Source organism: Lepidochelys kempii, chromosome 2 (genome assembly GCF_965140265.1).
Source record: "Lepidochelys kempii isolate rLepKem1 chromosome 2, rLepKem1.hap2, whole genome shotgun sequence".
Lineage (NCBI taxonomy): Eukaryota > Metazoa > Chordata > Testudines > Cheloniidae > Lepidochelys > Lepidochelys kempii.
The window spans coordinates 158,112,542-158,128,590 of NC_133257.1; the positions used below are offsets into that span (position 1 = coordinate 158,112,542).

Consider the following 16,049-nt stretch of genomic DNA (forward strand, 5'->3'; position numbering starts at 1 on the left):
TGCATTTTGTTCAAGGCTACAGAAATAGGCTTCAGGGTACTCAGCATGTGGTCAACATTTCTCTTAAGCCCAGTGTTGAGAACTTTGGCTGTGACACTGCCGTCTATTTTTTTTCTCCATTTTGTTTACAAACTGTCATCAGATTAGGCCATTTCTTGCTATAGTGCTCAAAACAGTCCACTACTGAGTTCTATCGCACTTCTTGTGGGAGAGTTAGCTTGGTTCCTCCCGCTTTTTTCAGAGCAGCTGCTACAAAGTGGTTGTTACGGAAGTATTTTGCAATTTCAACAACATTAGCCTTTCTTTCTGGAACACTGAAGTCTTTGGGTAGGGGATGCATCAAATGAGCACTTCAGCCATATGTTGTTAGCTTGGGACTCTCTTCACCCTCTTCTAAATAATTTCTTCTCATCTTAGATACATTTTCAGCATTTTCTGTGACCAAGCTGCGTAATGGACATTTGACTTTTTTTTAGTGTGTTAGAGGTTTTACTGCTACTTGTAAGTATTCTGCTGTGTGTGCATTTCCTGATGTATCGATTGTTTCTGTAAGGAAGACATTCTCTTCTTCTGTTGTCACACAAGCACATACAACAGAATCATTGTGGACCTTGCTCCACCCATCAAGAGTCAGGATAACAATTTTACCTTCTAAACCTTTTGCACACTGCCCAATTTCTCTTCCATACACTTTACCAAGCAATTTGCCTACGACATCTGCTCTGTTGTGTGGACTGTATCCTGGTCATAATGACTGAACCATGTTAATGAATTTAGTTCTCAATCATACGGAAAGGAGAGTAAGTTGTATAAGCAAACAGAGCAATTTTTTCATCAATTACCTCTTTTTGTAATCTGCTGGTTCTTATCACAAACTTATCTGTGGTTGTTTCTGGATGATGGAGTTGTTTTTTTCTTTTTGCTACAGGTGATAGACTGTGGCTATGTGACATACATAGTGTGACTGAAACCGTATCATTGACAGATAACTCTGAAACTACTGAAAATGATGGTGATCTTGAAGGTGGAGAGTCTTCAGAATCCTGTATGTTGAGGATGGATTCTCCTAAACAAAATAAGTCAATGCAGTTATTTAATTATTAGTACCATAATACTGCTCATTTAGTATTACTCATTGCATTCACTGACACTCAGTACTACTTCAAAGGTGAAATTGTAAAAGGAAGATCTGCCTATTTCAGCTATTTATTTTTTATCACAACTGCATCTAAAATGATAGTACTATAGAGTAACAACTATATTTTTTGCTCAAACATGAGAATTCAAGAATAGTCCAGAAGGAAGACAGGCCGTGCTTAAGAAAGAAGTAGGTTATAAAAAAAAGTTTACCAACCTGAAGATCCTGCATGTTCAGATATGTTCCTTTCATCATCTTCAACGCAGCTTCCTCCTGAGAAGGAACACTTCTCATGGTGTTGTTTCATTTGGGCAACCAGGCCTTGCATTTCTTTGTTGCACTGTTTGCATTTTGCACGCATGCCTCTCTTACCCACAGGTAGAGGAATTTCCTTAAAATATTCCCAAACTGGGTCTCTTACGGCCTGCTGCCATTATAGGTGTTCCCTTCTAGTGAGAGAATGGTATGGTAGATCTCAAATCAATGAAGACTACATCAGAAAGACCTCAAGACTTCTGGAATATTCTGCTGAAACAGTTTCACTTTTGTTTCTACTGCCTGTCCCTCCCTTCTCACATTTATCTCCAGACTTCTTCTCCTTGTCCAGATCTATTCCACCCCCAACAATCTTCTATTCATTGAACTTTTTGAAACTTTGGACTTTTATAGAGAGGTAAGGGATTGACTCTGTGTACCCAAATTTGCAGAGGGACAATAGGGTTGAGGTCTGTTGTTTCTCACCTCCATATATTTATTTATTTTATTTTAAAACATTTTTGCTGTTTTCAAGCATGTTCTCTCTGGAGACACAGATCCATAGAATCCACAGTTTGAAAACTGCAAAACCTAAGCATCTCTGATGGTATCTTCTAGATTGAGCACTGAGTCCCATTGGGTAGATAGAAAGATTAACCTAAATAATTTATACAGAAGCCCCTGGAACCCCATAAGATTGGGTTCCTAATCCTATTGGGACTCATTTACAAAACATTTTTTTAACATTACGTTAATATATTGTCTCATACTATAGAATTAGAATTTATAATCCCTATTCAATGATGGGATATCTTTGAGCTATAGTGTATCTTAATTAAAACGACCTTTAGATGGGTTTTTCCTCAAAAAGCATTTTATCAAAAAAATCGGATTTAAATAAAAAAATACTACTTTTTTTATTTAAAAAAAAATTTGATTTTTATCCACCCGGGTTCTAATTATTTTGATGATCAATTTCTAAATGCCTGTCAGCAAGTATGTCTTTAACAATACAGACGACAACAAAAGTTTCCCCCAGGAGTAGAGTGAAAGAAACCCCTACGACAGCCAGCTCTTGCTTCTCTGTTATGCTTTTGATGGGGCCTCAGTCTTGTTATACTTATAAGAAGCACACGGGATCTTTATAGGGAAGAAGGCAGCGCACCACTTTTATTGAGAATACAACAGTTAGCATATGTTTTTCAGTCACACACAGACAGAGTCCTGCCAGGTGATGTTTATAGTTACCAGTCCAGAGTCTGGATCAATCTAGTGGCCAGCCAGATTGGTCGCAGAGGGGAGCAGGGCTCTGGTCGCTATCCGATGCTCCTGGAGTGTGGCAAAACAAACCCGAAGTCCCATGGCCAACCACCCTGTTCTTATAGTTTTTTTTTCCTCTGTTGAAGTCTATGGATTTTGCTGTATTAGTTTGTGACCAGTTACTCCTTAAGTGGTGTATCTTTTGTCATTAACATTCCAAAAACACCTCTGAGAGGGTCATCCTTTCCTGGTTTCAATTTAATCAATTGTCTTTAAGGGTGCCAGCTTCCACCTCAGGGTCATCAATCTGCCCTTCCTCAATCATGGATGCGCGTTGATGGTTCTTTGGCGTCAACCAATCTCAATAAGTGTCTTTGCTCCTCCTTTCTTGACCTTCTGGTTAACAATGGCCTTCACACCTTATCTTTTCCTGATGCATACATTCCTCATTCACCCAGTCTTTTACAGAGACCAAACAGTCTTTTACAGACACTTTGAGAATACAAACAGTAGTATTTTATATCAAGCAAAAAGGCAAAACCTTGCTAAGTTTTATAACCAAGACAATTTACATTGAGATCCAGGCCTTCAATGTTCATCTAATCTACTTAACATAGACACAATACAGAATCCTGTCTCTTACTAACTAAACCTTAAAACAAAAAACTAGAGGGCCCAATTTGTAATGCATATGGGAAAACAGAATCTCATAGTCCCAGAGGGTCATTCCTTTCTGCTATTCAAAAAGGGTGGCTAGCAGGATGAAATCAAATCATACATTAATTCGTCTAGTGCAATTATAAAATCCTTCTCCTACAGTCTGGGTGTATCATACGTGCTAGCTGAGCACATCTTGGAGCCCCTCCAGTCTCAGACACCCATCCCCCGAGCCCAGGGATACAGAGAGAGAAACAGCCAGATGTTGGATCCTGGGCTTGTACGCAGTTTCCTACACGCCGCCTCCTTCCTTCAGGACATGCTAGAAACCGCAGTTGCCCGGAACCCTCCAGCACCTGTTCCCACTTCTCCCTGGCAGTGTCCTGTATTTGCAAGCTGGAGAGCCTGGCTCTGCTGGGTCCAGTGGCCCCTAGTGATGGCTAATAGCTCTACAGCCTTAATTCTGTGCAAATTCTGCATTGCGCAGTGGCACAGAATTCCCTTAGGAGTAATAGCGTGTGTGGGTTTTTTTTAACGAACAAGCAAAAACAAACAACGCCCAGTTTTGATGCCTACACCACTGCAGGTGTGTACAACAGATAATAAGAACCTGCAAGAGTTTATTTAGACAATACTTGAACAAGAAAAGCAGTTAGACATCATAGGATCTGTTGTTCTCTCAGCTGACTTGACCATATGGATCCACACTCCATGCCCAACTTTCCTACTTCTGAATCTCAAGTTAAAGATTTCTGAATTACTGTAAGTGATTGAAGGGTGGTTAGAGCCACGTTGCCATTCTTTGTCTTGGAACCCAACTGGGAGGGGATTGAGGCAAGTGGCAATACTGGGCACTATTTGTTCAAAGCTTCCCAGGTTGCACATTGTGGGTGCGTTTCCCAAGACTGTGGATCCATGTGGGTAATCCTCTCAAAGAACCATAATTACAATGGTAAACAGAACTTATTTTCTTGGGCTTTCTGCCAATGTATGACATAAGAATCTTTTTGTATATCTTTGTGTTGTCTATTCTAGAAAGCTCTTATGAAGTTAGCATATGTATAGATCGTGATCTCCAGGAGGGAGGAAATACAAATATTTTTTAAAATTAGCTTCTGAAACAATTTTTTTAAAGCAAAGCCGACCAGAAATGTTTTCTCTTCATATAAAAAGAAACTGTTCAATATAAGCCTTTAAAAGTCCTTTTGAGCTATTAACTTGTACATCAAGTTGAAATCTTGTTGCAAATTGGAATTGCTAAACCCTTATTCTTAATGGTCAGTTTACATTATAAACACAGTTCAGCTATGTTGGTGCAAGTGGATTCGGCTTTAATACTACTAAATATTTTTTAAAATGTTAACATAATAGTCTGTAACTATTGTGCATTACAAAAGAAGGAAGTTCTTTCCAGTTTAACACTACAAAAGTCAGACTGATTTATTATTGGATAAAATGTAAATATATATGAAAGTTGTATATGAGGAGGAGAAATGGTGTAAAAAGATTTCAATCATAATTAAACTAACAAATTGTAAAGCACCCAGCTGCTACGGCAGGTGTGTGAAAAATACTCGTTAAAACTACTTAATCTGCATTTTCTTTGAAGGGTTTAGACATACCTAATATTGTACACTAAAATCTCTGCCTGTGCTGAATGTAATTTTTAACTTTGTTTGCAGAGAAGAAACATTCCAGTGAAACCACCAGATGACGTTAAAGTAAGTTATACTGAGATACAGGTAAAAACCAGTGTTCCCTCTAATTTTTCCCCACACATGTGCAGAATGAATTTTATGTGGACCAAAATGGATGTGATGTGACACACGTTTCCTTCATATTGGTGCACATAACAAAATTTATGGGGTGGGGGTGTGGCCGAGGGGTTTCGAGTGTGGGAGGGGGCTCAGGGCTAGGGCAGAGGATTGGGGTGCAGGAGTGTGAGGTCTCTGGTGGGGATGCAGGCTCTGGGGTGGGGCTGGGAATGAGGGGGCTTAGGTCTGTGGCAGAGGGTTGGAGTGCAGGGGGTGAGGGCTTCGGCTCAGGGTGCAGGCTCTGGGGTGGGGCTGGGGATGAGGAGTTTGGGGTGCAGGAGGGGGCTCCAGGGCTATGGCGGGAAGATAGGCCCCCTCCCCGGGACGCAGCAGGCCAGGGGAGGGGCGCTGTGGCAGGTCTGGGCTGGGGCTGGGTTCAGGCTGCTCCCCCCGCCCTTCCCCCCACTGGCCGCAGCAGGTCCAAGGCTGATTTGGGGCCAGGGGAGGGGCGCCCCTCCCCTGACTGCAGCAGGTCCCCCGAGCACCTGTGCAGCGCTAAAAATTGGCTGCTGTGCATCTGTGTAGCTTACAGGGAAGTCAGCTAAAAAACATTTATTGGAAGAATATATAGTAGGGGCCTTAGAACAGTTATTTCCAACCTGTAGTTTAGAAAAATACTTAGTGGAATATTCCCCCGTCTCCCAAAATTCATTCTTTAATAAATATAAAGCTGAACAAACCATATACAGCAAGCTAGAAAGGGAAAGTGTGTTTTGTGAGGAGGGGCTATTATACGCTGCTGCTGTTGCTAAAGTGGCTTACATTTGCCCTGTGTGTGTGTGTGTACGCGCTTATTAGAGCAATGTTGAAGCCTGACGATTTTAAAAAATTGTGCCTACCAATGAAATCACAAAATGCTAGAATGTTATGTGGGGGCACAAGTCCTGACCCCTGTGAAGTTATTGACTAGTTGATGGACTCCTTAAGAAGTAGAATGCTAAATTGTAAAGTGTTAACATCTTGACTGTGATTTGATGATTTAGGTTCTGCCAGTTCTCATAAAGGAAGAACACAGATTGCGCAATACCTGCCCAGATTCCTCCAAACAGATTATGGTAAGATTACATTTCCCTTTTATAAATTTTATATGGGCAGAAGAGAGTGGGGCTAAGTACTCTCTCTTCTCCATGCCGTGGGTGTGTGGGTGTGTGTGTTTAGGGGATTTAAATATATTATTTATATTACATTCTAGGTATTTGCAAATAAGAAAATCCAAACCCCTTCAATGGGGGAGAATTTTGATTGGTTTTACTTCGGTCATATCTTACAATTCTGCCTTTACTTTATAATTCAGATTTATGGCATCTGAAATTACTATAAAAAAGAATGCAATAAATAACATCCAAACTTATATCATGCTTATGTAATTTACATTCCATAAGCACAAATACTACATTAATAAAGATTGTTGGTCTGTGCACTTAAATCTTGGTGGTTAGCCACTGATTGATGATGATTGAGTTTACATCCCATTATAGCAATGAAAACATGTAGATATTTTAGTTTTCACACTGTGGATCATGATTTTTTTTTTAAATATCTTGTGGAAATATTGAATATGCTTGGTAGATTAGAGAACATAGTCTTTACCAGATAAATGCAATATGAACATAAACTCCAAATCTCAAATTTGATACATGATCATCAGCTGAAAAGTGTGCTGAACTTTTAATATATTAATTTGCATTGTAGGTTTTCTAAACTACATAGGAGGTTATTTAGGATGGTGGGGGGGCGGAAGGGATAGCTCAGTGGTTTGAGCATTGGCCTGCTAAATGTAGGGTTGTGAGTTTAATCCTTGAGGGGGCCATTTATGGATCTGGGGCAAAAATTGGGATTGGTCCTGCTTTGAGCAGGGGGTTGGACTAGATGACCTCCTGAGGTCCCTTCCAACCCTGATATTCTATGATCTCCAAAAATTTGCACAAAACCCTGTAATATGTTTTTGCACTTTTTGATTGCACTATACATGGGAGAATCGGATGTGGACTTGACTCTTTCTGTATATAATTCCCATACTTTCTGTGAGGTCCAGATGCTGAAGCTGCTTTGGCTCAGTACTCCCGTTGGCCTGAAGTCAGTGAAAGCTCTTCCCAGAGAGCAGCATTAGAATCAAGCCTTGCAACACTGTACTTAATCTGTTCTTACAGTGTGGATTGTGCATGGGCTGCAGTAAAGTGGAAACTGAATTGTTTTAGCTTTTGAAAACTTAGAACAGTCAAAAGGATCAATGGAACAGGAATTGCAGTAATGTGTTCCTTAGTTTCTAATGGGTCCATGTAATTCTTTGTGTTTTCCAAACACATGCCTAAGTGTATTTTCCTTTTTAAAAAAATCAACGTTTGCAGCCCAACACTCATGACCAGACACACATTAGTTCTGTTTGAGGTAGCGTGCTTAAAAAATAGCAGTGTGGCTGCAGCAGCAGCCCAACCCCCTGGGTACGTACTCGGCTGGCTAGTTCAAGCTGCTGCCTGTATGCCAACAGCCACACAGCTATTTTTAGCATGCTAGCTCAAGCAGAGCTAGCACATGTCTGTCTACACATGCTGGGAAGCATGTTCGCAGTTGCAGTGTAGACGTACCCATGGTGACAGCAAATAATATTGCTGTATTCCTTGGCAGTCAGCACTGAAGGACATGGCTAAGGATTTCATTTGAGGGTAATAGTTTCTGTAATCAGTTTTAGAATGTATTCTGTGTACAGGTTTGCACTTGTGATCACTCGATATAATTCATACAAGTCCTGCCTGTTAATTAGATTTGCAAAATTAATGTTGAAATGGCTGTCTTGAAATGCTGTATGCCATGATTCCCAGGGTAGGTGAAATGTGCACCCTTAGAGCTTTCCTGATATAAATGACAGGTTTCAGAGTAACAGCCGTGTTAGTCTGTATTCGCAAAAAGAAAAGGAGTACTTGTGGCACCTTAGAGACTAACCAATTTATTTGAGCATGAGCTTTCGTGAGCTACAGCTCACTTCATCGGATGCATACCGTGGAAACTGCCTATAAATATAAATGTTCATTGGAGCTCCACTCCTTTTCCTTTCATCTCCCTTCTGAGGATGCAGAAGGAACACTCATGGCTGATCCACTGTATACAATGCCATAAAGATAAGGTGATGATGTGCTTAGAAGCCCAAGTTCTTAGCAAAAGTGGTTTCTCTGTCAGTCCATCAGCCCACTTGTATTTTTTACTAGAATTCATTTGTTACGAAGGGAGTCTGATCTGCCTTCTGTGAATGTTAAAAAAATAGCTTTTAATTACTATTTCAACTGGACTAAGCCATTCTGTAGGACTCTTAGGTTGTTGATAGCACACAGGGATAATACAAGGTGGCAGTCAGTTTCCACTCAAAGATTGCTTAAGTGGATTTAGACTATATGTGTATTCTCTCTTGCTATGAACTAGCAGGGATTCCAATACTGTTGAGTCTAAGGGCTTGTCTACACTTATATTTCATAGCACTGTACCTTGCTGGCTCAGGGGTGTGAAAAATCAGCCTCCTGAGTGCAGCAAGTTTGAGCGCTTTAAAGCGCTAGTGTGGACAGGCTCCAAGCACTGGGAGCTATTCCCCTCACGGAGGTGGATTACCAGGAGCACTGGGAGAGCTCTCTCCCAGTGCTCACGTGTGACCGCATTCATGTGTGACCACACTCACACTTCAAAGGGCTGCTGCAGGAGTGCTCTCGCGGCAGTGCCTTGAAGTTTCTAGTGTAGACGTAGCCTAAAATAGCCTCAACTGTGTGTCAGAAACATTTGTCGTGAGATATAAAACTGCTGCCTCAGAGTTCTGTTTGTGCCTTCACACAGCATTAGTACCTGAACTTAGGGCATGGCTACACTTGCAGTTGTAGAGCGCTGGGAACTAAACCAGCCTTCGGAGACTGCAGCAGGGAAAACGCTGCCGAGTGCTTACGCTCTCAGTTGGAAGCACACTGGCGTGGCCACATTTTATGGCCTTGCAAGAGCTGCTAGAGCAGTGCATTGTGATAGCTATCCCAGCATGCAAGTGGCTGCAACGTGCTTTTCAAATGCGGAGGGTGGGGTGGAGTGTGATGGGGAGTCTGCGAGGGTATGTGGAGGGAGAGAGAGTGGGTTTTGGGGGGGCTGAGAACATGTCAGCATGCTGTCTTATAAGTTCAGACAGCAGCAGACCCCTCTCGCGCCCCTCTCTCTCTCTCTCTCTCTCTCTCTCTCTCAAAGCAAGCAGCATTCCTCAGTAATGGTTCCTTTGTCCCAGAGCAGATAAGCAGCCAGCTGTCAGAAACTGAGCTTTGAAAGGGCATATCCGCATTCCTACAGTGAGTTCAAAACAATGACAAGAGTGGCCACTTGACTTATGGGACGTTTCCAGAGGTCAATCAGAGCGTAATAATGCAACACCTCGTTCACAGCGGCGCTCCAGCGGGGGCACAGCAAACGTTACTCCACTCGCCGAGGTGGAGAACCAGCAGCGCTGTAGCCACAGAGTCAGGGCGCTCTACAAGCCTTGCCAGTGTGGACGGGGAGTGAGCTAGTGCGCCTGGGGCTCCTTTATTGCGCTGTAACTCAAAAGTGTAGCCTAGCTCTTAGCTTCTAGATAAGATGTTGAATTTGAGAGAGCAGGCCTGCGATAATTCTTCAATTGAGACTTCTCAAACCAACCTTTATTGGGTTTTGGGGCTGCATGTTAATCACTTAAAGTTGGGGATCCATGTATGCGATGCTTAATGAAGAAAAAACTGTCACCGTCAATAGTAACTTCAGTTGTCTGGGATGATTGGTTGCCTGGAAACCACATTCCCTACCCTTCTTCCCCCATTATTTTGTAATGGAAGGGACAAGGTGGTGGTTGAGGCTGCACCCTGGGGATATCCTCAGGTGAAGGAGTCATGGCAAGACAAAGGGTGTGTGGCCAGACTGGACTGACAGTCCAGAAAGCACTACGCTCATACATTAGTGCACACTTCTAGAGTGAGGATCCATGCAAGCAGTCACTTTGAAGAATCTCACTTGTGATAGGTTTCAGAGGAACAGACGTGTTAGTCTGTATTCGCAAAAAGAAAAGGAGGACTTGTGGCACCTTAGAGACTAACCAATTTATTTGAGCATGAGCTTTCGTGAGCTACAGCTCACTTCATCAGATGTTTACCGTGGAAACTGCAGCAGACCAGCAGGAGAGTGAGTTTGTGTGTGTATGGGGGTGGGGGGGATGTGAGAAAACCTTGATCTATGCAGGAAATAGCCCGACTTGATTATGTAAAGAGTTGTCACTTTGGATGGGCTAGCACCAGCAGGAGAGTGAATTTGTGTGGGGGGGTGGAGGGTGAGAAAACCTGGATTTGTGCTGGAAATGGCCCACCTGTTGATCACTTTAGATAAGCTATTACCAGCAGGACAGTGGGGTGGGAGGAGGTATTGTTTCATGATTTCTGTGTGTATATAAAGTCTGCTGCAGTTTCCACGGTAAACATCTGATGAAGTGAGCTGTAGCTCACGAAAGCTCATGCTCAAATAAATTGGTTAGTCTCTAAGGTGCCACAAGTCCTCCTTTTCACTTGTGATAATTAGTCATGATTATCATCTACAGTTCATTTGAGTCTTTTTCTCCTCTTTACTGTATTTTTAATCAGGTTGGAGAATCAATTGGAGACAGTAACACTTCTGTTCTGGATTTTTTGTCTGTGAAACCATATTCAGATGTGTCTCTTGATATTTCCATGTTAAGTTCACTGGGTAAGTGATCGAATACCATTGTCATTTAAGCATTCTGTGGTGTTTTAGCTAACCATTTAGCTGGGGTAACGCCATGGTTTGCTGAAGTGTTTGAAAAGTTTTAAAAATGTGGTCTACATAGATGAGGTCTTAGTCCAGCATAGGAGATTCATCCAGCCTTGATCTTTCTTTTGTTTGGACATTTCTTCACCCCACATTGGCCCAGCTTTTTTTTATTGCACTTTATCAAACAAAATATATATACTTAACAAGTTAGAAGGTTTTGGTTATTACATATTCATGCTGATTCGAGTTCAGGGATGAATCTAAGACTTCCACGTAGCATAAAAAATAATTCAGTCTCTTGTAGGAATATTTGCACAGGGTGTAGGGATGTAGTTCCTTGTAAGCATGGCTCACAGCCATGCTTTAGTAAATGCCACAGAAATATAAAAATGAACAAGGTACATTACTCAGGTTTCAGAGTAACAGCCGTGTTAGTCTGTATTTGCAAAAAGAAAAGGAATACTTGTGGCACCTTAGAGACTAACCAATTTATTTGAGCATAAGCTTTCGTGAGCTACAACTCACTTCTCACTGCTCACGAAAGCTTATGCTCAAATAAACTGGTTAGTCTCTAAGGTGCCACAAGTACTCCTTTTCAAGGTACATTACTCTTGACCACAAATGAAATATTTTGAAAGAATGACTGTAGAATCTCTTCCAACATATCATTGTCACTGAAACAAGTCCTGCTTATAATTTTAAGGTTCTGTTAATTAAATATGAGATTACCTGTGTTTCATAATTAAAAGTGGGATCAAGGCTGCAGAAGGCCAGAAAAGTAGACTGAATGCTTTCCTACAGACTTTTGCTGTTTTTTCTGTAGAAGATACAGCCTTTGGGAAAGCAGTGACAAGTTCTGATCATAACTGCTCCACAGATTTAAACTTTTTTCTAGTAGTTTAACAACATACACGCCTATTCTAACACAACTGTATTTTTTGCATAACTTAAACTAGTGAAAAACTTTTTTGTCTCAAGACCTCTGGATGTTTATCTTGCTGTCAGGTGCAGTAGTCCTAGAGTATCTACCTACTGTATAGAGATTTTGGTGTCACATTTCTCATTTATAGGGGAAGTTGTCAGTCTAATGTATCAGTCCACAGTTTTACGAGAAGTGAGTGAGTTCATTTTCTCCTATTTAATGTGTAACAGGAATCTCTCTTTGAAACCCTCAGATAAAAATAGAACACTCATTGCCTTATTCTTTCAACAGGTTCAGAGTGTGACTTTCTTAAACTCATTTTTACAATAAAGCTAAACTGGGAAATGGTTCTTTTCTTAAAAATTAACCTTTTTCTGACCATTCATTTGGGAATATGCTTAATCTGTACCTGTTGTTCATTTCGGGTATTTGGTGTTCTTAGGGAAAGTGAAGAAGGAGCTTGATCATGATGATAATCATTTACATTTGGATGAGACAACTAAACTATTGCAGGACCTTCATGAGGCTCAAACTGACAGAGTGGGATCCAGGCCTTCATCCAACCTCAGCTCCCTCTCCAACACCTCTGAAAGAGATCAGCATCACCTAGGTAACATTAACTGTACTTCAGCAGTTGCAGCATCACCATTCTAATTTAAATTTTCTAATTTTAGGACAAAAGAGAATCCCTTACAGGAAATGTGTTCTAATTATGTAAATTGCTATTTAAATATGACTTGGATAACGCACAGTGTGCAGACTGCAATAACTGTTTAATCCTAAAATGTCTATATATGTAACTGAATATTAAAATACTTATTAACCTATGGATTCTTGAGGGTTAAAAATAGTTTATTAATTTTGCTTAGTCAAGTTTCAGATTAAGCATGAATGGAAGGACCTATAAATCAAACTGATGTTTGAATAACGTTCACAGCACACCTCTGAATTTTATGTCTTTAAAATGGTATGACACAGATTCTTTACATACCTAATGGACTGTGCTGAAGCCAAGTGTTTTGTAAGATTACAATTAAGAAAATATACTACCTGAATCCAAATAAAACTTTTTTTATTGTCTAGACCTGTGTTGTTCACAAATGCAGGATTTTGACTCATACACAGAAACTTAACTTTTTATGATAGCGTGCATAGTATTAAAATATTTATATATGTGGTTTTCAATTAAATGCATATAAGAAATGGACATTTTAGAATTGAAATGGAAGGGGAATTATTATTAATGAATGAGATACATTAATCAAATCGCCCTCAGACAAACCAAAATGTTTCGTACGTAAAACAGAATCTGATTGTATATAATGGGAAGTGAAATAATCAAATCTAATTAAACACACTAGTTTGCAAAATTCCTTGAGTAAAAACAAAACAAAAATCAGACTTGACGAGGCACTAACATAATCGTATAAAACTGGTGGGCACTAACTATTTAAATAACTTTGATACATCAAGTGCTAAAGAAGCAGAGCTGATGTTGTTTACTTCCTCAGTTAAGCAAGAATAATCTTAAATATATTGCACGTTACCACCATCATTTCCACTGCAAATCAGCATATTATATGTACCTTTTTAATTTTCTTCCTTTTTGTGATGTTTTATCAAACACTCAAAACGTCATTTCTTATTGCCTTTGCTAGCAACAAAATACGCATAAACCAGACAAGCATTCCTTTCAGCTACATGTCCCTCCATTGAGTTAAGCATTAGTCCATAGGAAATTCACTTCTGCTGGGTCCCTGTAATAACCTCCCCATTGTTAGTTTTAAAGGTCAAGGGGGTAAGACAGAGAGCCATATGCTGATACAGCATTTTAAAACATTTCTGCAGTTTTATTTAAAAGAGGATAAGGATAATTTTATTACATCATTTTAGCAATTTAGAGTAATAGAACAGAGGCATATTTTTCTAAAGTACCTAAGTTCTGATTTCACAAGTTATTAAGAAGACTGTAGTCCCATTGACTTTTGATGTGACTTATTCTTTTAAGAGACTGAATCACTTTTAAAAATAGGACTTAGGTACTTTCGAAAATATTACCCTAGGACAGGGGAGGGCAAACTATGGGCTAGATCTGGCCTGTCAGGGCTTTCAATCCGGCCCGTGGGATTGCCAGCCCCGCGCCGCTCCTGGGAGCCCCTGGGTGACTGGGAGCAGAGGGCTCCATGCACTGCCCTTGCCTGCAGGCATTCTCCTCCTCCCTCCCCCCCTCCCCCCGAAGCTCCCATTGGCTGTGGTTCCCTATTCCCGGCCAATGGGAGCTTTGGGGGTGGTACCCGCAGGCAAAGGCAGCATGCACCGGGGCTGACTGCCCCACCCCACCCCCAGGAGCTGCTGTTGGACATGCTGGCCACTTCTCAGAGCGGTGTGGGGCCAGAGCAGGCAGGGAGCCTGTCTTAGCCCCGCTGCGCGTCGCTGCCACCCCGGAGCCACTTGAGGTAAGCGGTGCCAGGCCGGAGCCCGCACTTCAAACCCCTCCTGCACCCTGAACTCTTGCCTTGAGCCCCCTGCCCTGAGCCCCCTCCCGCACTCTGCACCCCGTGCCCTGAGCCCCCTGCTGCACCCCTCCTGCACCCCAACCCCTTGCCCTGAGCCCCTTCCTGCACACCTCACTCCCTCCTACACCCCGCCCCCGCACTCTCTCCCACATCCCAACCGTCTGCCCCAGCCCTACATTCATGGCCCTGCATACAATTTCCCCACCCAGATGTGGCCCTCGGGCCAAAAAGTTTGCCTACCCCTGTCCTAGGACATGGAGCAAGGGTGGAAAGAACATATTAAATACCAGTGCTGTTTTATGTCTTTAAGGCCCACCTGCTAGATTTTTCTCTTATTAAACGTTTGGTTTTTTTCCTTCTACTACAGGAAGTCCTTCTCATCTGAGTGTAGGAGAACAGCAAGACATGGTACATGACCCCTATGAATTTCTTCAATCTCCTGAACCTGCAACTGCCACCAATAATTAATGTGTACAATATTTTTTTTTGTTTTAAGTGTGTAACGTTTTTATAAAGTTTTTGTCAAATCGCAGAAACCTCGATTTTATCCTCTTTTCTATGAGGATCGCTGTATAATACCATGCCCGTTTGTAAAATTTGCCTAGCTAGTGTATCATGTTGTCAACACCACATTAAATACTGCCTTCATTTTTTTAAAAATATAGTGATCAGTAAGAATCTCAATAGGAAAAAACTTAAATTGTGTGTATAGAACCACATTAGATCAGTAGGATGTGTGCAGTTCTTAATATAGAGAACACCCTTGAGGAGGAATATTTATTTTTCAGCAATGACACAATTCCTGAATTGTGATCATTTTCATGTTCCTGCTCCCCTTCCATCCTGTTCTGTAGAGAAGGGCTGTGTTTCTCTGTCTCTTAAAATATTGTTTCTTAACACTCCAAAAACACTTAATTTGGAAACATAAAAGGCTCTGTAGCTGTCAGATCAAACCGCTCACTACAAGAGTTCTGCCCTGCAACTAAATGGAGATAAATGTATTGTGGTCCCTTCTATCCATGAACAGTAAGGGGACCAAATACCTAGTTTTTTTTTTTTTTTTTTTAAGGTAATATGTATATTTACTTGAATGAAAGTCTACTGGAAAGTATGCTTTTATGTAATTAAGTTTTTGTAATTCAACACTGACATGACAGGGTTTTTTTAACATTGATATGTGTAAACTAAATGAACGTTATGCATTTACAATATTTTGTAAATATTAACTTAATAAAAGTCATACAAAAAAATCAACTTTTTTGAAGTTTGCCGATGTCTTGCTATTGCCAAAATGTAAGTTGCTTCCTTGTTCTTGCTAAACCTAACATATCCTAAGTTGCTGGTCTGTATTACCTTATTGCTATAAAGGGCACATGATCTTACATGAACATATTGCAAAGCTTAGTTGCACACAATACTAGTTGGGAACGCTTTGAAAACAGTCGAGAAGCTTGGCAGACATTTGGGATTAGGGAGCAAAGTCCTTGGGATTTCCTAATGGTGAGCTATGCAAGTATGGTCTTGACTTTTGAGTCTCATGTTTATGGATATTTGTAACTAAACTTGCATTTGTATGTTACAATTGATCTTGAACAATCTGTAACATTGCTGGTGAGTATTTGCTTCAGGTTGGGAGACTGTCTGTAAGCGAGGACTAGCAAATACTCACCAGCAACTACACAACAAAAACACTAGCCCAGGAACCGCTCCTTGCAACACAC

At 41.0% G+C, this 16,049-nt stretch overlaps 1 protein-coding gene across 8 annotated transcripts in view; it reads left to right on the forward strand.

Moving 5' to 3' along the window:
- The window catches only part of BRD9 (bromodomain containing 9), a 56,745-nt gene extending 41,163 nt beyond the window's left edge, over window positions 1–15,582 (forward strand). For all 8 annotated transcript variants that reach the window (XM_073332563.1, XM_073332564.1, XM_073332566.1 and 5 more), the window contains 5 exons: window positions 4,993–5,031; window positions 6,108–6,179; window positions 10,743–10,845; window positions 12,255–12,422; window positions 14,696–15,582. In XM_073332563.1, the coding sequence (XP_073188664.1) occupies window positions 4,993–5,031; window positions 6,108–6,179; window positions 10,743–10,845; window positions 12,255–12,422; window positions 14,696–14,796 (483 nt within the window). In that variant the 3' untranslated portion in view covers window positions 14,797–15,582. The remainder of the gene's footprint in view (window positions 1–4,992; window positions 5,032–6,107; window positions 6,180–10,742; window positions 10,846–12,254; window positions 12,423–14,695) is intronic.
- The last annotated feature ends 467 nt before the right edge of the window (window positions 15,583–16,049 follow it).